The sequence below is a fragment of the Rhopilema esculentum genome, chromosome 8, assembly GCF_057945365.1.
Source record: "Rhopilema esculentum isolate cy_ngs chromosome 8, ASM5794536v1, whole genome shotgun sequence".
NCBI classification, from domain to species: Eukaryota; Metazoa; Cnidaria; class Scyphozoa; order Rhizostomeae; family Rhizostomatidae; genus Rhopilema; species Rhopilema esculentum.
Genome location: NC_142822.1, coordinates 6,566,305 through 6,590,444, shown reverse-complemented (window position 1 = coordinate 6,590,444; position 24,140 = coordinate 6,566,305). Strand labels below are relative to the sequence as shown.

At 36.7% G+C, this 24,140-nt stretch overlaps 3 protein-coding genes across 3 annotated transcripts in view; 1 reads left to right on the top strand and 2 right to left on the bottom strand.

Moving 5' to 3' along the window:
* Positions 1-2,738: 2,738 nt before the first annotated feature.
* On the top strand, positions 2,739-9,799 carry LOC135694647 (uncharacterized). Its single transcript, XM_089109559.1, has 4 exons — positions 2,739-2,979; positions 3,414-3,619; positions 5,183-5,235; positions 5,744-9,799. The coding sequence occupies exons 1-3, from the start codon at positions 2,835-2,837 to the stop codon at positions 5,195-5,197; spliced, it is 366 nt and encodes a 121-aa protein (XP_088965685.1). The 5' UTR covers positions 2,739-2,834; the 3' UTR covers positions 5,198-5,235; positions 5,744-9,799.
* LOC135694638 (calreticulin) lies at positions 7,249-11,273 on the bottom strand. The gene is made up of 7 exons (XM_065213456.2): positions 11,113-11,273; positions 10,582-10,689; positions 9,439-10,064; positions 9,143-9,286; positions 8,522-8,641; positions 8,258-8,356; positions 7,249-8,101 (listed from the first exon to the last, which is right to left on the bottom strand). Exons 1-7 carry the CDS (start codon positions 11,189-11,191, stop codon positions 7,895-7,897), a joined length of 1,383 nt encoding a protein of 460 aa, XP_065069528.2. The 5' UTR covers positions 11,192-11,273; the 3' UTR covers positions 7,249-7,894.
* Positions 11,274-13,315: 2,042 nt separating this feature from the next.
* LOC135694636 (F-BAR domain only protein 2) overlaps positions 13,316-24,140 on the bottom strand; it is a 33,205-nt gene continuing 22,380 nt past the window's right edge. Inside the window, exons 18-27 of the mRNA XM_065213454.2 lie at positions 23,504-23,534; positions 22,014-22,240; positions 21,304-21,551; positions 20,333-20,796; positions 19,890-20,045; positions 19,423-19,552; positions 17,634-17,833; positions 16,880-16,944; positions 16,148-16,312; positions 13,316-15,602 (exon numbers count right to left, since the gene is read on the bottom strand). Of these exons, the coding sequence (XP_065069526.2) occupies positions 15,559-15,602; positions 16,148-16,312; positions 16,880-16,944; positions 17,634-17,833; positions 19,423-19,552; positions 19,890-20,045; positions 20,333-20,796; positions 21,304-21,551; positions 22,014-22,240; positions 23,504-23,534 (1,730 nt within the window). The 3' untranslated portion in view covers positions 13,316-15,558. The remainder of the gene's footprint in view (positions 15,603-16,147; positions 16,313-16,879; positions 16,945-17,633; positions 17,834-19,422; positions 19,553-19,889; positions 20,046-20,332; positions 20,797-21,303; positions 21,552-22,013; positions 22,241-23,503; positions 23,535-24,140) is intronic.

Sequence of the window (24,140 nt, the reverse complement as noted above, 5' to 3'; positions counted from 1 at the left end):
CACATCAACTATGCTGGCGTTGCTGACTCGTGATGACGTAAATTGCACGCTTTGTTTTTTGATTCTTTTTACATGAACAAAAAATGTAGTACAGTAGTGGCGTCAGAAATTCTCCGACCTTCCAACAGGGGCTTGACCTGAAAATTCAAAAACTGAATGGTTTGCAAGACCAAACGATAGCTAGTTATTATCTGGTCTTTTCTGAGGTTTGTCCGTATTTGAACGCTTCTTTCTATCTTTGGGGGTTTCTATCAAAAGCAAGATCCTGTGGGAAATTCACAAAGAAAGGCGCTCCTTATGCTATTTGTTGGTGAAACCCTGAAAGCATTGTTTCCTCAATTAAATACAAAGAACAAATTTATCTTCATTAAACATTGTACAGTATTGTAACAAACCTACCAACATGGGCTCGAGGGGCAATTCACTCTTGCAAATAGCGTACGAGATTTTTCCTAAAAACAAAAGGATTTCCGAGGATTTTCAGATAAAACAATAGGATTTCCACCAAAGGTGTACGAGATTTTCTTGGAGTTTCTTGCCCCTCGCATGGGCTAAGGTACTGGTGGTGGTGCTAATGATCTTGGAACTGGGAGCAGACCAGTGGCATGTGCTCCCCCCAACTTTTATAAAGATGCTTTTTTCTAAGAAGTAACCTCTTTAGGACCTTTTGTAATTGTTTCTACCTAGCACCCAAAGGTAATTTTTAGGACACTGAGAAGCTTATGCTTATCGAGCAGTGTCCTGGTCCTTACTCTTGATGTGACCACACCTCGTGATTCCTACGCCTGGAATTACGGAGAGCTGGCGACACTCTTCACTCTGGGTGAAAGGTTGGTCATGCCAGGGACTCGGACCACGGACCTTTGCGTCTGTAGTCAGCGTCTCTAACAACTGAGCCATCCTCACACCTTTTTAGGACATTTTGCTCTGATGAAGCCCCGTATGCCGGAGCGAAATATTAGCCTTCATTAATTTACGTGTATTTATTGTTGTTCATTCTCGTCGCATTGCGGTGTTTCTTATTTGCTACTTTTGGAAATTGCCTGCTTTTTTGAGACATAGTGCCTTGTGAGCTTTGTAATGCTTCCAATTGTTACAAATAGAGACGTCTCCAAAACCGCAAACCACAAAGTATTTTATTTTGCAAGCAAGAAATTAAACATTCCCAATTGGCACAAAACAAAAGACAAGGTCTTATACAGTATCTAACACACCAGGCAATATCAGAAAAGTATATTTATAGTTACTTACGAGACTTCAAAGGCATTTTTAAAGATGTGATTGTATTTAAGTTTAAAAAACTTGCAAAAATGCAAAGCGAGCTTTAAAAACGCATTTGTCTTTCACGAAAGAACTTACTGCCCGCACACAGCACGGCTGTTTTCGGTTTCACGGTTTCACCTCGGTTTCACGCTAGTTTAAGTATTTTGGCGCGTAAAATGTTGAACACAAAAATCTGCATAAGAGACGAAAGGCATGAATTTGGAAAAAAAGAAAAAATTTTGGCAGTCATCCTTTCGTTAAGAAAAAGTAGGAGGAGGCGAATTGCGAGACGAATGTGGTTTAAGTCATGGATTGAGCGCAGAAATGAACTGGGAGATTATCAAAATATTGTGCAAGAGTTAGCATTGGAGGATAAACCTGAGTATCAACGCTACTTTCGACTGAACGAAGACCTGTTCAAATCTCTCCTTGAAAAAGTATATTCGGCGAATTTACGATATACAGACAGGATCGTTCCTGCTACAAATCGACAAACTGCTCCTCTTTGCTTGTCGTCCACAAGCCGACTTCTGCTTCTGGTGGGTTCTGCGTGGTGTTCTTTTTCAAGCGAACCATGTGCTATCATTTTTGGCGGGAAGGAGAGAGAGCCAAGCCAGTCATGTGATCGAAAAATCAAAGTTTGATTGGTTTAAGAATGGAAAACCTGTCTTTCAACTCCGCACACAGCACGATTTTTATCTTTGGTCGCAAAGACCAAAGACAGATATCAAACATGTTTGATCTGAAAGATTATCACAAAAAACTTTCGTTTATGACCCCGCAAACTGCAGATTTTTATCGTGAAAGACAAAAATCTTCGTTTTTGCGACAAAAATCTGCTGTGTGCGCTAGGCTTAATGGTGTCATCAATAATGGTACACTTCCGGTTTTTTGCAAGGCTTAAATTTATCAGTGGCCTTTACTTCTATGACTTAAATTTAAAAATTCTTGCTAAGCCATGTTGCTAGATGATAAGGCGAAACTATAAGGGTGTGACTTGATACTCAGTTCTAAGACTTATCCAATTTTATAACAATGCACCTCTTATTCAACGTTCACCCGCCCGAATCTTAGCACTATTAAGTTAATTCATGAACGAAAACAAATGATAATAGATAACAAATGATAAGGGTGGTATCTGAGCTCAAGAAATGTCCTTTATCCACTCTAAATCAGATAATTTTTACAAGTTCAATTTTCTGATGGAAATTTTGGCGAGTGTAGAAAAAGATATGTGATTATAGATATATTTAAAAAAAGTAAACGATTGGTTAGTCACATAGTCACATGACGATTTTTTGAATATGATTTTCTATTGCTGGTTGTTTAATTGAATTTTCCTAGAGAACCAAGAGAAACCTGGTTTTGCTGCTACCCGCTATATGAATAGAACCTGCTGTTCCCTAGAAGCAAGCCTTCAGCATTATTTTGTTCCCTATAGTTACCATCAAAAATTGATGATTTAATTTAACTTGATTTAACTTTAAGTCTGTCGTAGCATAGTCGAACATAAACTTTTACGAAGGACTTCAAAATTATAAGCGAAATAAAGAGCCAACGAGGAAAAAGCCATGTTTTACCGTCAAGTCGCTTTGCTTCTTCTGTGTAGCTTCGCCTTCATCCCCGATGGAACAAAGACGGAATTTCTGTTCAAGAATGCTGATTTGAAGATAGTCGACTTTCATCTCATGAAATCTTCCTATATTAAGGAGGAGTGTAGGTTACCTTTTCACTATCATTTCTTTTATAACAAGAGTTGCTGTTACAAAGACAGAACAATATTCACGATAACGGCCTAAATTTAAATGCATTGTGACTACTGCACAGAAGAACGACAGAAAATGTCATACAACTAACAAGAATTAAATCAAAGCAATTATTTGACAAACGAATTTATTTTCTCTTGAAAAAACAGTTTGTTGTAATGCTGTGTAGATAAAGACAACATGTGCACCCTATAAAGCACTTTTTGCTGCTACGTGGAGTTTTCAAGAGGATCTATGTTGGGTACATTGTTGTCTATTGAATCATTAACTTTTTTTTGATATATTGCAAATTTCCATACCCTCGAAGACTGAATAAATGTAGCTTTGAGTATGAGGAGTAGCTACTCCAGCTCTGATGACATATTTATCTTCTTTCGTTTCCAGCTATCTACTTGGGTTCCCAGACGATTGTTTCGGATTGGTTCAAATGCTATTCCAAATGCCTGGACTCGATCGAACCATGCATGTCCTTCAATTTCAAATATCTGGCCCCAGAGCAATATTTGTGTCAGCCATCAGTGGTCAAGCCTCATTTAGACAGCGCCAAAGTGCTGAATGGCGTTGCAGCCCAGGAAGTTTGGTACATGCCGGTAAGTTGGAATACCGTCAATAGAGTACTGAAGTATGACGTCATCAGCAATCTTTTTAGAGTTTCATGAATTTGACGAGATAATCTGAAAAAAAGGCATAACATACCTATTAAATGACCAATGAAAGATTCCAAGTTGGCTAACAAATTACTGTTATTCTTGCCTGGTCAATAAATCTATGAACCAAATTTCTGATGGGGCAAGAGCCTGTGCTCATGTGGCCATATCTCAGTCATTCGTAATACCTTCAATTGATTTTGCATGTTTCGAAGTATTCCATGACGCTCTTTCAGGTTATTAGATCAAAATTCAAAAATTCTAGAAATAGATTTTTGTGACGTCATCACTTCGGCACTCTACAGGTCGTTGCATAGCTATTTTTTTATTTAATTAAAAAATGTCATCATTCAAAAAGCAAAGAAGACTTTTCACGAGCTGGTACATATTATTGTATTTCCATACGAGTAATGCGAATTTTTCTTGCCACGAAAGATCACACAAGGCTCTTGGACATATATCTAGCTTTTAATCAAACTGTTTAGCCTTACATCGTGTCTAGTTTTAGCTCGTAGAGCTCCAAAAAATACTCCTATAAAAATGCACACAGAGAGTATTCTTATTTGAGCCCGAAGGGGGCTAGCTTAACGGTATGCAAGTATATATGGTGTTGGGAAGTTGACTGAGTATCCTCGTAAGGATACACGGAAGGTCCTGCGTCCTGCGCCCTGCGTCCTGCGTCCTGCGCCCTGCGTCCTGCGTCAACATTAACGACGATTGTAAATATCAAATCCAGCTATAATGACTGAAGAACTGCCAGGATACGATGATATAAAAACAAACAGTTACATTTTAGACTAAGATAATTCGTGAATTAGATTAATGATATACAACGTTTCGTTATGATAATGCGTTCATTCGTGATAATTTCAGGCGACAACTTCCTTTAACAACTCTAAAGATTCTACTCTTTACAGAAAAGCAAGTAGGTCCTTGCGTAGGCGCTTCTACACAGGGTGACAAACTAAACAAATTCAACATATCGTAACAGTCGCGGTTATTTGGCAACATGGGATATTTCTGTAATGTTTTTCTCGGAAAACAAAATTTTTACAACGCATGACACGAAAATTAATGAAAAGGACCAACTGTTCTAAACAATTTGCAGCTGATTTAACGTCAAGAATATCTTTCCCGCTCTTCAAGGCACTCCTTCGTGATTCCACTTCTTTATAACCAACTGTTTCTGTAAACTTTATGAAAAGTGAAAAACTGAGTATTTAGCCTTTTCATTTACAAATGGATTAAATCTGGAAGACTCACTAGATTCGAGCCTGGCGAATTATTCATTACTATTTGAAAGTCAAAGTAAGGTAGTTGACAAATATTTAATAAGGACAATTTGTCAAGAAGATGATTTGCAATCGTGTGCTATCTGAAACAGCTTTGAAAATGAAGTACATTCTTCAATGATTACGTTCCATTTATATTTTTAATAAAATCTTAAAAATGAACAACGAGAAACAAGTAAAAGAATGATAGCCTGATAACTGCATTTTGTTTTAGGACCCAAAATTATAACCCAGTTGTTGACAAGTGATACTCACAACCAAGCACTTGTAAGTATGAATTATCCAATACTGATTCTCCCAAGTTTAAGACACAAGCAAAATTTGAGCTTCATCTGTCCAAACACAGGTTAACCTTAGCATTGCCCTGTTGGCGAATTGTGAATGATTAATTATTAAAAAACAGATGATGTATTTCTATTCTGTTTCAATGCAAAACACAATTTTTACTCAATTATTTTTTACTCAAATAAATTCTAATTGCTGCACGGCCTAATTTGATTTAACCTGTCCTTTTTATTCAAATCGTTTGTAGTGTTGCCCTACTCTTAAACTGACATTGATAAAACATGGAGCTTTAACGTATGTTTTTACACAACTAGTTATTACCGCTTTTTAAAAACAATTAATCTAAATTCTAAACAAAGATTTCCGAGAGAAATTTTAGACTAAACGTAGTTTTAAATACGCCTAAGATTTACAATGCAACACCCCATCTTTTTTCGTTTTTCCTGATCATTTTTCAAACAATTCCTAACAGTCAAAATCATTTTTACAGGCACATCTAACTAATTGGAAAACTGGAATGCAATGGTGTTCTTCATCAGGAAAGCAAATGCTACGTTGAGACTGGACACAAGTAAAAATTCTGAATCATAAACCGATAAACCTGAGAACGATTAACCTTTGACACGAGGGACAATTTGTCTTTCTGACACTTAGTTGCACCGATTCAACTTGAGTTACAGATCTCAATCAGCTAAACTATTCCGCTTTATATAATAGAATTTACTTCTTGAAATAACATCTGGTACTTCTAACTCTGTGAACCTAGAAAAGTAGGCTCTCTCATCACCTCTATCATTATAAGTATAGTCAGATATCACTACTAGCAGTGTAGTCTTTGCCATTACCTCTAAAGTATTTTCAGTTGTAATGTGAGATAATGTATATCAAAAATTTGGAATATATATTTTGAAGCATGTTTCTCTACAGTTCCTACATTACGTGCCAAAGATTTCGGTGGCATTTATTTTCGGTGAAGCAGGGCAACCGAAAATTAATCCGACCGAATTTGTTTGAAACCGAAATTTTAAAACGCTAGAAAAATCTCGTTTCACACCGATTGACTTCAAAAATAACAAAAGAACTTTACCCACTTTCGGTTTCTCGTTCATCATCAAAAAGTAAGATGCCAGCTCATCTTCACTTTCGCCCTCTAATACAAGAACTTTTGAACACTCTATGGGCTGAACTGATGACTCTACTAGCGAATCATAATTTCTCCTTATTACTTATTCTAACGTTCCAGCGATTTCAATCTGGGCGCCTCAATTTTAAACTTACCAGCGATCAGAATTTCTAATCCACTTGTTGGGTTGGCGATCGAAAATATTGCGCACTGTAACACTAGCACTTCCAATTTACTTTTCTCTATGGGTTAGAAATAAAATAAAAAAGATTTGCTAACAAGAGTTTGTGACATTCTTGCCTAATCTTCAATTCCATTCATTTGACTGACATCCAAACTTTTGTGACTGCGTTCCAGGCAATTTTATGTTGAAGATAGATAACCTAAATTTACAATAAAATTTAAAAGAATATGACTTATAATTTTCCACCGAGGATTAATCCACCGAAATTCTTGGCACCGGACTTTTTGGTACTTAATGTATTTTGAGAGTAACTGAATTGTGAGAAACAGTTGTTTCCTGGCTGAATAAATTAATATGCATATCTTCGATAATCATACACAAAACAACAACGAAAAGGATTTTGTGGCATCTCTAACAGCTGAAATGTTGATAGCTGGAACAATCTACCTTCAAAAACTTAATTTAAGGACCAAAGCCATGAAGCAAAATGCAGAGGATTAAGGTGTCCAAAATACTGCTAACACATGGCTTGTTGCTTTAATATGACCTTTGTCAGTATGTTCCACTATAAATATATAATAGAAAATGTAAGCAAAGTAGAAAGCCATTCAATTTCTTTTAGGTTTGAAATAATGATTGAAAAATGCAAGGAAGCACTCTTAAAAGAACAAACAAACAAACCACATCATTGTAGTTGTTTAATTTAATTGGCAAGACAACAACTGCAACTTAACCAGAAACATAATTCTATAGACGCAAACATAATATTTGTTCAAGACATTAAATTACAAAACTCTAAGGCATTTACTTGCTGTGCACCATACCCTGAATTCATTCATACTTTCTCTCTAAACTTCTAAATAAAAAGCATTGACTGCTAAAAGATTCTGCCAATTCGCTCACAGAAATAATTCAACTTTGAAAGGATGTTAAAAGGAACCGTCATGGTTATAAAGCAAAAAAATGCAAGGAAAACATTTGAACATCTAGAAACTGCAGCATAAATACTGGGCTAAAATATTTTTCAAATCAAATCTTTCTCTTAATCTATCTTTGGAACTTAAGAAGATTAAGGATGTGAATGACTTTCTTTCAAGGTGGAACACTCTTTGAACAAATAGCCCTTACTATGTTTTAGTCTCAGTGCAGTCTGATAGCAGCATTAGCAATTGATTTTCATCATAATTTGATTGGAAATTACTACATTTAAGTGCCTGTACTGGGCTACCAGGCCAACCTGCTTTACATGCATCTCATTGTCCATTAGAAACACATGTTCTCTCTATGGATGACCATTAATCAAATTTGAAATTCTCTATCATAATTACAACTGTCTACAGCTCGTCATGTGTTTCCTTCTGTTCTTCTTCGGTCTTATCTTCATCACTTTTGTCTTCTTCAGTCTTCTCCTCCTCACTTGGTTTCTCATCTTTTGCTTCTTCAGCTTCTTTTGCTTCTTCAGCTTCTTTTACTTCCTCTTTCCCCTCACTTGATTTCTCATCCTTCTTCTCACCTTCCTCTTCATCATCTTCCTCTTCCTCCTAAAAACAACAAATTTATATTTATAAATACTGTAAATTTTCTTTAGAAGTGAAACCAACCTAGGAGTGAAAAAGAAACTGTCCTTATAATAAAACAAGTTAACTAAAGCAGAAGTAAGCTGTTTGGGACAAAAAACATAAAATAATTCAAATTACCTCTGGCTCCTCTGCAGCTTTCTCAGACTTCTTCTTGTCCTCTTCTTCCTTTCTTTTCTTCTCTTCTTCTTCTTGCTTCTTACGTTCTTCTTCATCTTGCTGCAAGAAAAGAGCAAACATAAAATCAGAAAAAAATTGGTTCTAGCGCTCATTAACTTTGAAAGGAACAAAATTTGTAACATTTAAAATCAAGCTGTCTTATAGAGATTCAATGAATCTATATAAAAACATATAAATACATAAATAAGAGCAAAAATAGTGTACCTTGTCTTTCATTTTCTTCTCTCCTTCCTTAGTGGCTTCAAAAAGGTCTTTTGCTTCCTTCTCAGCCTCAGCAATGTCATCAGTAACAAGGATGTTGTCAAAGATGGTGCCTGATTTAACCTAAAATTAAGGAATCTTATTAAAAAACTGCATGGAGGACAGCTTCAGCTACAAAACACCATGGAAAAAGCTTACTTCCAAGTCCTAAATTATTTTTTGAAACAATTAAAAAAGATAGCTGTGCAATGACTTCAAATCTTAAATTGTTGTATACATTGAAACAGAAAAAACATAATCTAGGTATAAAACTGAAAGAAGACATTTCATAATAAAATATAAAAACTTTAAAGCACCAACTGCATAAAACAACAAACTGGCAAGCCTTTTTTCACTGAGTAATATCAACTTATTCAAACTTCTTGATGTCAACATAAAAAAGGTGAAATAGAAAAGGTTAGCATAATTTGAAGAGAAAGGGAGAGAGAGAGACATTCATGTTATCATTAAAAAACCATATATATATATATATACAATACATTTATCATTGACCATTAAAATCATTTATTATCATTTTACATCAGAAATAAAAAAAACAGGACATTTAAGAAAATGCATATGTACCTGCCAGATCTCGAAACCAACATGACCAATGTTATCAAATTGTCCAATTTCTGGGTCTTCCTTGTAGTCAGGGTTGTCAATCTCTGGGTGAACCCATTCTCCTTTGTAGGCAGGATTATCAATTTGTTTTGGCTTCCATTCACCCTTTAAAAAGAGAACACGGAAATGAAATAATATAATAGTATATAAGCAGCAGAACTTAGCTTATATATACTAAAAATCCACCAATAAAACAGGCTGCAAATATAAGGTATTTTCGATATATCTGGCATACAAAGAGACCTTTCCTTCCTTACCTTGTATTCAGGGTTGCTAATCATTGGTGGCTCCCATTCACCATCTTCTTCATCATCCCAGTCATCAGGTTTCTTTGCATCTGGGTCTTTGATCAACTCTGGCTTGTCCCAGTCCTCTGGCTTCTTGTCATCTGGATCATCAATCTTTGCTCTGTCGTCCCAGTCTTCTGGCTTCTTTGCACTAGGATCCTTGATCTTCTTGGGTGCCAGGAAATCCCAGTCTGCTTCTAAGTCTCCACTTTCCACCTTCTCATTATCAATCCTGACTTCGTAAGTCTTGTCTGGGTTTACAATCAAAGTGTAGAGATGTGTAAATTCATCATCCTTGCATCTGATGTCTTTCTTTGTCAACAAATTATTACCTTTGTATCCAAAAATAACATGGACCTTCTTGGTTCCTGGACCGCAGATGTCAGGGCCAAACATGACATAGTATGGAGAGTCACCAGACATCTTGTCAGGTACAATATCAGCAGGGAAAAGCTTAATGTAGCCACCTCCACAGTCAATGCTTTGCTCATGCTTAACTGAGAACTGCAAGACAAGCTTCTTACCTTTGCTGGAAAATGAGGGATCTATCTTTGATGTTAACTGATAGAACTTTGCATCTTCTGAGGTCTGTATGCCTGTAAATTAAAAAAACCACAATAGAAAGGCGATTGGTTTGGTTTCAAAGATGCTTTTCTAATTAGCAAATCATTGTAGACCGAACATTGGAAAATCCCGACTCTGGTATTGAAACAAAGCATAATGACCATGATACAAAATAAACACAATGCTACACATCTCAAACTAGATGAACTGGCCAAATTATCTCCCTTTCTAACAACAGCCTAATAGTTAAGTAATATCTACAATGTGCTGAGAACAAGTTCTTTCAAAAATTTAAATCATTTAAAATTGTAAAGAAAAGCCTAGCTGTCAAACAGTTAACGGTTTTTAAATGTCATCATATCTAACTGTCTTGGCTGTCTTAGCTTCATTTACTCAATGCAAACTTATTAAGAGCCTGTAGGTAATCAGAAGTTTTAACTCAAAACCTGAACAAACATGATTGCCAATTAATAACACAACCTTACCCAGGTGGGTAACAATAAATATTAACAACATTGTTTGAACAGATATCTAAAGACAAACGCATACCTAAATCTTTGTCTTTGTCACCATAGAACTTTCCAGCACTAAGTTTGAATTTGCCTGCATCACTACCTTTACTTGTCGAATATGTCCACCTTTTTTCCCAGCTCTCGTCTGAAATTTACAAAATAAAACTTTTCACACTTGCATGGTAAACAGAAAAGCACAGAACTAGACTACGCTTTAATATAGACCCTTTTCTCTCGAATAACTTACTTTCTTAGAGAGCCACTCTTGTCAGCCTTTCATACATCGTTAACGACGCTGCCTTTTGTTTCGTGGCAAAGTATAATTGAGAAAATTACATTTTGTCAATTCTAAGAAATTTATTACGCAATATAATAATAGCAGTTACGATAGCTTATCACCAGAAATAATGTTCATTCTGATAACACAACTTTTCGGAAACGATTTTCCATGTGAGTCTAAGGTGGTTATGTTGTTAGGCCTAGTAAGCTTTAGGCCGAAGATCCTCGGAAATACTAAAAGCGAGTAGAAAAATTATTTGGAATAAGTCAACGAAATTTGACAACTTACCTTCAAATCCATCTTGAAAGTAGACTTTGGCCGATGCTAGGCCTAGGAATGCTAAGAAAACTAACACTTTCTTGTCCATGTTGCCTCTTGCAAACCGTGCTGTAAGCTGGAGGAGTGAAAGGAGGACTACACATGCGGTTTTGAATTGTTCCGTGACGCCGAGCGTGGTCTCATTTGATTGGCTGAAACTTTTGTTGCACAAGTAACCAATCAGCTTTTTCCAACGCATTTCATTGTCATCACTGTGATTTCTATGCTTTCGGTATAAAACTTGCAACGTGGAAGGTGGTGGCAATAAAATCAGAGTGCTAGCTTTTTTCTTTGTTCGAGCATGCCTGTGAGTAGAGCTCATAAAAATTCTTGTAGGGATTCTTCAAAAACGGACTAGTTCATACGGGAAGAAAAGAAACTGACAGTTGGGCATGGGAAGAATTTTGATAATGGAAATGAATAACTAGATAAAATGTTAGTAGGTGTTATTGAGAGACAAAAGGAAATCACGGAAAAGAATATTGCCCCATCCACTTAGGACAACACTACATTTTTTCTTCTAGTTATTTGAAGGGACAGTTATTTAAAATAGAAACATGAATTTCTTCTGTCGTGAAAATTCATCAATAAAGGTTATTGTATTGCATTAACCAATCACGTTCACGAAAAATGCCTTTTAGCTACAAAATCACTTTTGTTATCAAATTCATGTTATTTTATCAAAGTTATTTTTCTGCCTTTCTCGTTTGTGACGTTTTTAGATATTTGCATAAATATTGTTTTTTTTGTAATCAACATTCTATCAAATTTCATCGAGGAACCACCTTTGTTGTTGCTACTCACCTTTTTCATATTAATTTGTGTCATTAGCGACGTATATGCCATTTGATAAAAACTGTTATTTCCTCAAGTTCAAGTTGTGTAGTGTGCCGTTGATGCGTCCTGGTTAATTGTTTTGAAATTAAATGCTGCTGTGTGATTATCAATGCTGAGCTGGGAGTGTAAAATAGAATATCCATTGAAGGAAGTAACAAATAAAAAAATTGTTAAAACGAATATTTTCCTTTCTCTTGTTAAAGGCAGTGGGCTCGAAAAATTGTGTGATTTACCAGTGTCCTAGACAAGAAGTTTACTTCTATCCTACAAACTCGATGTGACTAGTAAGATTGATCCTACCTTCTTTCTATTCACATTACGATATATTTGTAATCCAGTTCAATCAAATCAAATTGAATTGAAATTAAAAGATGACGTGTATCGAAGTTCTATATCAACGAAATTTATCCTCAATGACAAAATAACTTTCGATAAGAAAATTTATAAAGTTATCAGTACTGAAAGTTACTTATTCTTTTATTAATTGAATACGAAATATATTTCAAATTTGTTAAATTTTAGGACACAAAACTGGGAAATGTGGCATATTCACCCCCAATGTAATTATAAAGTACTTTCAGCAACAGGCACTGCAGTGTTTGCTGTTCTTCAAGGATCTGTATTAAGGCTAGTAGTATTCAACTTATCTTAAATCGAATTTCCTCTACAGTGCTCTCGGGAATACTGTATTGCTCAAAATAATATGGTATTTGTACGCAGTCAAAAAATTCGAGGAAGTTGTTGCATACATTTGGTTTGATACTGAAAATTCAGCCGGTTGCACAAGCGGATATATTTCAAATTGTGTTTCAAAACATTATAGAAAGTTTTATCATAAAAAGCTCTTTGGAGCTACAATTGATTCAAAGTTGGACTTTCAGTTGGAAAACGACACATCAGAAAAATGTAGCAAATGAGAAACACTGCAATGCGACGAGAATGAATAACAACAAATACAGGTAAATCAGTGAAGGCTAATATTTCGCCCCAGCATACGGGGCTTCATCGATTTTCGCCGCAAGAATTCCTTCGGAGTCCGTCGAGCAGCCTGCTATCATGACCTTTTCTTTATTCACACATCAGAAATAGCGGTTTTTTCTTGGATAGCACGATATCTTGACGAGGAAAACGAAAACACGCTATCTTTACTATTTATTTTAATGTTTAGAGCAGTTTCGTAGCACTTATGCAGACCAATTACGGAGCTTCTTATGAAAACGTGCCTTGTTTAAAAAACTGTGTGCTTGTTAAGCTCTTTGCTGAAGCTCAAGATATCCGCCTCATGGGTGGACAATGTGATAAATAAACAAGGAGACGACGCAAATAGTGAAGACAGTTGACGAGAAAATATCATTTTAATTCAATAATTACGAAAATTCAATAAAAAATTTGCTAATACAACCTAACTACACGAGCTGAAGTAAGCATTGGATGAGGCAATGACAAATTCTACACTTAATGATTTATATCAACAAACAACTAATGTGGTACATATATATCAAACAAAATGCAAAATAATCTTCCAAATATTTCTACCTACTTTGATTACTGAAATCCAGGAGAACTGCATAAGATCATTAGTCTAAACTGGCATCGGACGATGAAAGCCGTCCAGTCCTTTAGACGGTTGCAAGAGGTTAAGAATTCAAATGCCAACTGTTAAATTTGAGCAATGCCAATTTTGTGCTATACTTTGCCTCGGCTATCAAATTGAAAGGAACATGAGGGATTCCTCTTGTTATAAGTCCCGACCCGTGCGGCATTTCCTCATTCAGATCAACTTATGGGAAGCACTGGTGTACGTTTGTATTAAAAATAATACATAAATTGTAAGACGTTCAATTCGACGTAAAAGGGCAATTAATGGAAACCAGTCGTAGCACAACGATATTTACTCTTTGTCAAAAGACATCATTTTAGAGGTGGAAGCCAAGATGAGGAAAAAGTAGATGCCTACAGCAAAAAACTCAAGAAGTTTTCAAACCTTAAACAAGGAAAAAGAACAACCGTCAACACTGATCTTCTCAGAAGCCTAGAAACGCTAATCCACGGTTATAGATTGGTGAAGCAATTTCTTACTCCCAAAAAAGCAGTGAAAAGCCGTGTAGATTTTCCATGCCAGCAGTGACTTAATATCTGTCCACATATCTCAGCAATATTTCTTTTCTACGCTTGTTCTTTTCGAAATTCCACATGCGTTTTTGTTTTAGTAATAAAACCTCTGAGACAGATAGTAGTACGCGGTAGTTACGTAGACAGGTCCGGAGCAACTTTTGTGTTAAGCATGATTTGGAACAGATTGGCAGCAACGCTTAAATACATGAATTATAAAAATTATAGCTTTAATCCCTTTCAAAAAATTAATGACAACACTAACATGATGCACGGCGTCAAATTGCGGATAATCACAGAAAAACTTTACATCAAGGATTATAAGTTCATAGAACGGGTGTGCGTTGGGCGCTGTCGGGATTAAAGTTGATAAATCATTCTAGGCCTAAGTTTAAGTTGACTCAATATTTTCACTTGTTAGAGCATAAGAAAATGTGGGAAACAGACATGGCCCTTACATTCTACATTGGCGTAATGAGACCATCATGCTCAAGGCAAAACATTAAATGTGAGAAATTTGATGGAATGAACCTTGAAAAACAGGATAGTTCAGAAAAAGATTGGAGAATTTAGAAGCAGATGCCGACTAGGTCTGTTAATTGATATAAAATATACAGGCGATTAAAAATTTACAGGCAAGTGATAAAGAAGGACGGTTGACCACGAGTTCAGAAATGTATTAGGAACACCGACAATACACCTTACCAGCTCAACACTAGAAACTGCATCGGTATATTGAGCCATTTATTTTGCTTTTTAACTTAACAGATGAGATTCTGTGTCGACTGTTTGCCAAGATAATGGTTTTTTCAATTATGCTTAACCTGTTCCATTTATGCATACATCAAAACAAATGACTTAGATGCTTAGAAAGGGATGGAGAAAAATGACAATGCCGGTGCTCTTAACAAAGCTCATAGTAATACTTTGTGTTAGTCGTTCTATTCACGAAAAAAGTTGTTCTGAAACTTTGTCTACGCTCTACATAGACGACGCCAGATGTTTAAACCGCGAATACAATAGAAGCAACACAACTTCAACTCTGAATTGGAGACGTGAATATGGCTTCCAAACAAAGAAACAGGATTAAAATTCATGGCTTAAACAATTTCCTAATTTTCAAGTAAGGACCAACTGCAAAAATCCACGTTTCTGTCGTCTATGGTCTTCAGGCTTTGGTACAATGTTGCTCCACGTGGAAAAAAACGCCAGTGACGTCACGAGCAATTCTAGCCTAAAAAAGTGACGTCATGAGCATTTTTCACCACGCAACATCTAGATATAGCTATTGCGAGCGATGTCATGTACGTATTTCGCGAAAGAATTTACCTCGATCATTTAAGATGCATACAATCTTTAATAACCACGCTCATTACTCCCTTGGTATACAAATTGTCCATCACAATAGCCACAGAGACCTTCCCATGTCCCCACACTGCAACTAAATCCACATCTGTTTGCGTCTTTTCATGATTTATCAGCAATTGTGACTGGTTCTGCCACATATTTTCCTAAAAAAGACCGTTAATTGTTAAATAAAGTAGAATGTGGCTAGCTTTGACCATTCAAGAACTCTGAAACTGAACTGTAAGATGGCTTTTCGGGATTTTCATGTTTTTGAGATTGGGACGTCTTCATTACAATGTATAATAGAGATAGCGATGCTTAAGTCAAACTTGTCGGAAAAACACTTGTGGAAATGGGACACAACGCGAAAAGTTTGTAACGAGCACCAAGAGATAAACAATTTTATACTGGAGCAAACTGAAATTCAATCGGTGGAGAATCTTCAACTAGTGAAAGGTGTAATAGAGAAAATATTGAGAAGCCAAAGTGAAAAATGTTCATCTTTCGTCCATATATTTCGGTATAATAGCCAACACTATTCCTTTTCAATAAAAAAATTAGAAAAAATTAAAAAAGAAAAGAACAATGGTAATGCAGCTAGTTTAATAAGAACACGAACGATAAATAGGGTGAATCGACCAATTTAATATAAAAAACAGAGGTTACGGCTGCACTCCAAACACGATTGGAGCAGTTCTTAATTCCTTACCACTTGTGAACTTTTTCTTTACAAGCGACAATTTGTAACCAGGAGATTTTAGATCAAAACTCATATTGCTAATTGTCGACCCTTCTGACGTAAACTGAACTGCTATGGAGCTGGGAGTGCTAGGCCCACTTGAAACTTCAAATCTTGCTCGAAGCGAACCAGAACCTTAAAAAAGAAGAAAAGAAGGAGGATTAACATAAAAAATATATAACATGATATTCAATTCAAAGCTAGACTAACTCACATTCATGAACTTTTTTAGTAACTGACATTGAAGTCAAAGGGGATCTGGCTATTCCACGCACTTTGTAACATTACTGCTAACTTCAATGTTCTAACGGGCATTTTAGATAATGGGGACCTCGGTGGGAGATGGAAAAATCTGTCCCACCTAACACATGTCTTAGTCAAAAGAATCTCCTGGAAGGTATGACAAAAAAAGAAAACGGTTAAAATGTCCCATGTTCTTTCAAAAACGTTACAATACAATTTCAGACTTTTGAACGGCCCTACGAGTTTCGAAAGTCCAACTTAAACGAAGTTTTTGCTCAGGGGGAACGAATGACCAGGTAGCAAAAGCCCTCTTTATCCGGGTTCCGATTGCACTTAAGCGAAGTTTTTCTACCAAATTTAATAGAGAAGTTTAAAGGTCATTAAAATTTGGTCCCACGTAGCAAAAGACGCACTTTTTCGGAGCCTCACTTAACGAAAGTTTACTGTATTGTTACACACCTTTGTTTTCCGAGTTTTGCGAGATAATAGGAATTTTCCACACGGCTCGCTGATGTTCCCCTGACCTGACGTTAAAAGAAAACATTAAAAAAACTAAGATATTTTAACGCGATAGTTGTTGCCTTGCGCGCACTAGATCTAATAGCATTAATGGGCAGAACTGGAAAACTGGCAGAAATCATCTGAGAGTGATCTGAGAAAGGCTACTGGGGAGTGAAACTTAAATCAATTCTGGAAAAACCAGACGGTAGCTTAAAGATGGACAAGCTTTATACCAAAGGAATTTCTTGAATGGGCCTAAATCTATCTGCGTCACAGTAAAAAGCTGAATCATTTGACGATCGTAAACTTTTCAAATGATGCAAATACTTTTTCAAATATTGAATACAAAATTACAATAAATCGAATATAAATCACGAAAATTTATTAATACTCTTCGCCGGTTCTGCAGCATGGTACCGAACACAAAGATCTTAATAAAACGCTCATTTTCAAGGGCTCTGATTGACTACGTATGAATGCAATCCAATGCGACTGACTGTGCAAAGAGGTCAAGCTATGACATCATTGTTGAACTGAGCAAGCTTTCTACGCTGTGGCGGCATTGGTTCTATCAAAAATCTTTAAAGAATCGTGCGCTGACACGATCGCATGGCTGCAGTTCTCAAACAGAGATTCAATAATTCCTTCCATGGATACGTATATTCTATTAAGGGCTAATATTAATTTTTCAAAACGAGAATTCTCCACTTACCATGAAGCACTCGGTTTCGAATGCATGATTTCGACCCCTCCGTCAACAGGCGCAATTACAGAGACACTTGATAAACTCGACGGGGGTTTCATACACAGTGAATTATACTCATAGTCTATTTTAAGATCCGTCATTTTTTCATCGCACCTCCAATATGAGCGAAGTTGTAAAGGGACGGTTTTCATGCCATCGCTTCGTACCTGCAATAGATTGATACATGGTTTAAAGTGATAGCTACACGATTTCAATCCATGGGATCGGTGGGTCACTTTTCCCTAAAGATAGAGGGCGTATTAGAAACAATTGTTGTGCATTGAGATATCTTTACAACAGGTAGCGTAGATTAATCAGGTCTGAGATTGTGAGGGTGCGAGGGGAGATATGGGGGGGGGGGACAAGGGCAAACTGCCTCAGTGGTTGCTTACAATTACCTCTAGCCATTAGTTGGGGGAGATGAAGCCCCTTATTCTATTTATGTTCTGAATGATAAGGAATATCACCAGTCGTGATATGCGCCATACGCAAAGAGAAAAACGACCAGCAAGGGCAAAAACCTTTCCTAATTTGAACTAATTTTGGAAGGGCAGAAGTCACTTTGGAAGGACTTTTTTGATGCTAAGGAAATAGGCCTGAGTTTTCATTTTGTTCCCTAACATCTTTTCTTTAATAACATAGAGAAAATTCAAGCAAATGGTGATTATAATAAGGATGTCAATAAACTGATTATTACTACCATATTTCTCAGAGCATAAGTCGAGATACATGTTAAAAGTCAACCACGACTTAATAGGCCGGTGATAAAATTTTGAGAATACTTGCTTTGTATTCATAAGTGTAGTTTACAGAAAATCAATGCAAAAAAGACCTGAACAACTTTTGGTAGGATAAACTGCAGTTTATGATTAAAATTCTTTCACTCACTCAAGTCTTGATACCATTCAAAATGCAAAGACGAATTACGTACAAAGCGAAATTCAAGATGAAAGTTTTGGAATGAATCGAATAATTTTTGAAGATGGAGCAGCAAAAGATTCTGTTAACAATTTCCTTGACAAAAAACTAAGCGTTCGCAATTTATGAGAGCAACTAATGTGGGTGGACTTAAACACTGGGTAGACTTTTACGCCGGGTGGACTTATACGCCTGGTGGACTTATATACCACGTGGACTTATACACCGGGTGGACTTATATGCCGAGTGGACATTTACGCCGGGTGAACTTATACGCCGGGTCGATTTATACGCCGAGAAATACGCTATGTACTTTCAAATTTATGGGCAAAACTTGCATATACACCATACAATAACACTAGGCCAGACTTAACATAATGTCACAGCTAGGCAGGGACAAGAAAACATCTGCAGAATGTGAAAACACGCACGTTAACATGTCTGCCTTTACGTGCATGTGATTCGTAGGAAACAGCGTCAATGATAAAAATAAAGGTTACATTGATGTCAGTGGCTTCAATACTCCTTGGTGCTCAAGATTACACGCGTTGATTTGGTTTACTTTTTTTACTTTTTTTAGTTTTTTTTAGCGAATCGTGCGAGCTCAAAACAGCTTGCTTTCAAAAGGTAAAACCTGGAAGTATTTTGTTTCAGAATCTTGCATATACAATGATATTTGACCTATTTAAGTGAGGGTATTTACCGTCTATACTAGAACTTTTGCAAAAAAGCATCATTGTGACAGAAAAGGGGCATCATATGTCCCCATAAATAAACCTAGATTTTTGTACTACAAAGCATAATTGTAAGATTTTGTAATCAAACTTAATGTTGTTACCTTGTACTTGATTATGTCGATATTGTAATACTGAGCAGGGTTTTGCTCAGCTTGTTGCTTCAAGTATTCAGTCAGCGCTGCCATATTGAATTTGTAGCAGAGAGTGTCTCCACCAGGCAGCTGTCCTTCCCTATTGGAAGAAATAAAAATCACTCTAAAATCTTCAGCAAAATACAAAGAAGAATTAGAAGATACTCAGGAGCTAGAAAATATTTAAACGAAAGAAGAAAGCTGGTTCATATACAGACAACCTAAACCCGATAAATATGGAGGAAATTTGCGGGAAATTGATTTTAGTACCATACTACAGAAGACGTTCTCAAAAGAGGACCTTAACTGGCAAACCTTGCGTCACTTAGTCCATCTCGGGTGCCTCCGCAACAAGGGGTGCTAACTGAATAGACGACAAAGTTTACAAAAAAACATATTAACACATACTAACTAAACATTGAATTAAAAATACATACTTTTCGACGAGTGCCTTAACCGGGGAGATCTGTTCCAGTGAATTAGTTCCATTAACATCGAACTTGAGAACCGAAGGACTTGGATTTTTAACTAACAAAGGGATGATTGAAGAAGAAAACGATATCGTGATGTTTCCAGTGATTTTCACCATTGGCCTACGAGAAAAGCATTTGAATTGATTCAGTTCTACTTAAAATTTGACGTGAGGGGCTGTTAAATACATTTTCCGTTGTTCATGCAAAGAGCCGATAGGCTTATATAGGCATCTTCTAGAATTTCACGTTCTTAATCAGCCTTTGAAAAGCATCTTTCCTGCAACTAGATTCGTTATAAATAAGAGTGTTTGAATAACTTTTTAAGGGTTTTGTCCTGAGTTTCTAGGCGACCAATGCGGATACCGATAGCATGACAAAGTTGAAAAGTAAAAAGATGTTCCACTTACTGCACTTTTTCAGCCACCGGTAAGTGGACGTGAACGATCTCTATAAATGCCACTGCGATTGGAGTGGTTCGGTTGCTTACACTAGCCTGTGGCTTTATCTCTGGAGAAACAGCATTTGTTTGTGCGGTGGACGGAGCCTGCTGATCACCGCGCGTCGCGTTGTTTGAAAACGCATTGGTGTTCGTTTCCGTGGTGTTAACTGATGAAACAACTCCGGTGCTCTGCAAGGATGGAGATGAAGTACCTAAAGAGTCTTCAAGAGAGTTTGTTTCGCTCTGGTTGTTGGTTTGATTTGCGGTGATTGCCAGTGTATTTATAGGTGTGGAAAAAATATCCATAAGATCGAGCAATGAGCTCTGCGGCTGCTGAGCCTGTTGCGTTGGCGGTGGCGGCAAAGGACGGTTCTGCATTCTTCCGGTCGAGGTATTTCTTCGATTAGCCACTGGGGGTGCCAGAGAGGGGAACTAAAAAATGACAACAAAAACACATAGTAACAAAAAGGTGGCAATAATGCTTGATGGGTAATGTTGTCATATCTATTTACAACTGATCAGTTTGTAATCAAGATCAACATGGACTGCTTCCGTTCAACATCATATGTCTTTAGAAAAACTCTAAAAACGTCCCGTATCTTGATAAACAAAACACTAACACAATACAATCTTTTGGTGGTACGGAACGTAAAAATGGTTTGAAAAAACAAACATTTTGAGTCGTGCTTAAACTTCTCGTCTGAAACTCTTCATAGTATAAGATCTATGACCTGACGTTTTATACTTTGAAGAATGTCAGACGAAAAGCTTAAGTAGGACTCAAAATGTTTGTTTCTTTCAAAGACAATATAAGCAGTTCAAACGATTTAGAAATGAGTAAATCCAAATGACAGGGTATTTCTACTAGCAAACTGGTTAGATGGAAACTGGGAAAATTTACCTTTTTGAAGAAAAAGTTTTTTGAGACAAAATACATACCTGATGACCTCCAGATACAGTCTTAACTCTTGGCAAAGGAACTGGTCTATCTATTGAATTGTCGCTTTGGCTCTTTGTCATTTCGTTCGTGGGTGAAACTACCCGGCTACTTCTTGGAAGGGTCTTCGGTTCCTCTTGCGAGACACGATGCTTTGTAGGGAGTGGCGGTGGCGTGTCGTCATCCTCACGTTGTGCTTCTGACGTTGACTTAGGTTTGCCATTGGACATTCCAAGGTCATTCGCCCAATCTGGTAGATAAATCATTTAAAATCACCTAATTGTTAAGTATAGATCATGTATGATCGAGCAAGCGTTTTATCGTTTATCAATAATCAGCTATCAATGTCTAGGCGCGAATCAATAGACCAGAAAAGACGTCGCCTCTGAGCTGGCCTATAAATCACTTGGGTTTCAAAACAATTATCAGAAAAAAGCCGAAATAAAGCAAATTCCAGATGATGTGTTTTTAACCAAAATCTTCCCGGTAGTAAGTCACGTGGTTCGGGAGTCTGGGTTAATCAAAAATTATTGATCATTAATCATTTTGAAATGATTAATCGCCAATCATAAAAAATATACAAAGTTGCAACAGAAGAGAAGTGATGGTCTTAACTAGTTCCTGGTCAATGTAATATAGGGGTAGGCTTCAAAAGTTACAAATTACCACAATGTAAAAGGCAATGTAAAAAAGTCCTTCCCAAATATCATACCAGAGTTAATGGAAGGCGTCGAGTCAAATATTCCGGAATTGAACAAGCTGTTGAAATCGTTTGCACTGTTGTCATTAGAAGTATTGCCAGATACGCTACCAGACATGTTGCCAAAAAACGTAGGCTGAAACGCATCTAGTGACGTTGTTGACGGCAGACTTTTGATGCTGGCAGTGTCCGAATTACTTGATTGCTCAAGGTCAAGAAGGGCGTTGTTCGACCTCGATCTTTCAAAAGAAAATTACCATATTGAAAAAGAAAAAGTGTCAGAAATCAAGTGTAGTACATATTGACTGAACTTCAGTCAATTGGAAATAGAGAAAATTGAATCTCCATATAGGGTCTATCCGAGTTTAAACAGATCTGATTTAAATCAACCACGTAGTTTAAGCTGCAGGTGCTTTAACAGTATGAAGAAACCTGGGTCAGGTCAATACGGAATAAACCCAGTTTAGTAGGTGTCTATTATTCAGTAGTCTGCGGTACTATTTGAATTCTTAAGGGAGAACGATGTTTCCACCGTTAGTCCCATAAATGGAGTTACGCAATCGCAGCATGATGCGTGAAGAACGCGGGAATAGAGCAATAAGGCTATCACGAACAGTTTGCAGGAGTAAAGAAGAGTTACCAAGTTATTAACGATGGCTGTGATAATGATGGACTTTTCACTGCATAAAATTCGGGGCTTCTTGTTACGGCCAGTAACGTTCGTTTAACTAAACGCAAGCTGAAGGTTTACGTTCAGCTATGATAACAATTTCATTGCAGGAGTAAGGCCTAATTTCTTTTGTAAAGCAAAATTACAGCTCGGTAAAATCACTTGATGAATAGGTCCAACGCAAGACCTTCTATGACAAACTATAATTTCAAAATAAGTTGTGAAAGGTGGAAGCATTGGTTGGAGAGCCTAGTTTGATATGAATTTCAGTTTGACGACCACGACGAATAAAATGAGTTTCATTTCAAAAAAGAAAATCCAGTGTGGTAATCGACATTCTAATGAATTAAAGATTTTAAATAAGCCATGTTTGAAACCAGTAGATTTGACTACACTATGCCGATTATTCAGTGTCCAACACATAGCCATACGAGTTGGAGAAAAACATATTTTTTAAGCTAATCAATTATAACATTTCGAAACTAGCTCGCCTAATCTTCCGCTAAATTAAAAATTGAAGGAGTGACTTTGATAGTCAAATTATTCAAATGTCTAAGCCACCATAAATCAACATGGTACAGTCAGTTCTTTATGCATCAACTGGATTGTCATTTTTGAAATTCATGTTTAACGTCATGGTCCTCATACTGGAGTATTGAAAAGTGGCAGATCAAAATTCCCAATCAGTTTTCATTCTTTTTGAATTTCTAAGAGCTTCTGAGAAGACCGATGACTAGATTAACTGTTGAGGAGGAATTCATGCTAACGGATAAAAGAGGCAATTAGAGAAGAAATGGGAATTGGCGAGAGACACATTGAAAAAGACACTTACAGTTTCTTTGATTTCATGTCAAGTGCAGCACCTACGAGCAAAAGAAGTACGAATTACAAGGTGCAACAATGATAATTTCTTGCAATCGGATTTAAGCTGAGATTAAGCGTTTTCTAATTAGGGTACTCTTTGCTCTACACATGTGAGAGCAACAGGGGCTGTCTGCTTATGAACGTGTCCCACCCTGCACAGCTACACGAGCATCAGCTAAGCGGGATAAAACGGTTGGTGATCCCTCATTTTTGAGAGATCTTTTGGATTATTTGCAGCAACATTGCCCAAAAAGGTTTTAAAACTAAACTGTTTTATGTCACAAAGTTTTTCTGCGAAATGTAGCTGGAATGATCCACATTTATGTAGCGAATAGAGACTGTGTCAGTACAAGTTACACTTTTTAATGGGTATGCAGAAACGGAGCTGAAAAAGCCCGCCCTGGCGAGAAGAACCATAGCAAACAAGAGGATACATAGTAATATTTTGGGTAAAGATAAACCAAAACAGCGACTGATTCAAAGTTTAGTTGAACGCTGGAAAACCAAAATCATGAAATGTCGACAATATAGGCAGATTACAAATGACGGCTTCATTTTACTACTCTGTAATTTAAGGAATGTGCCAATTTAGCGACAAAATTCGA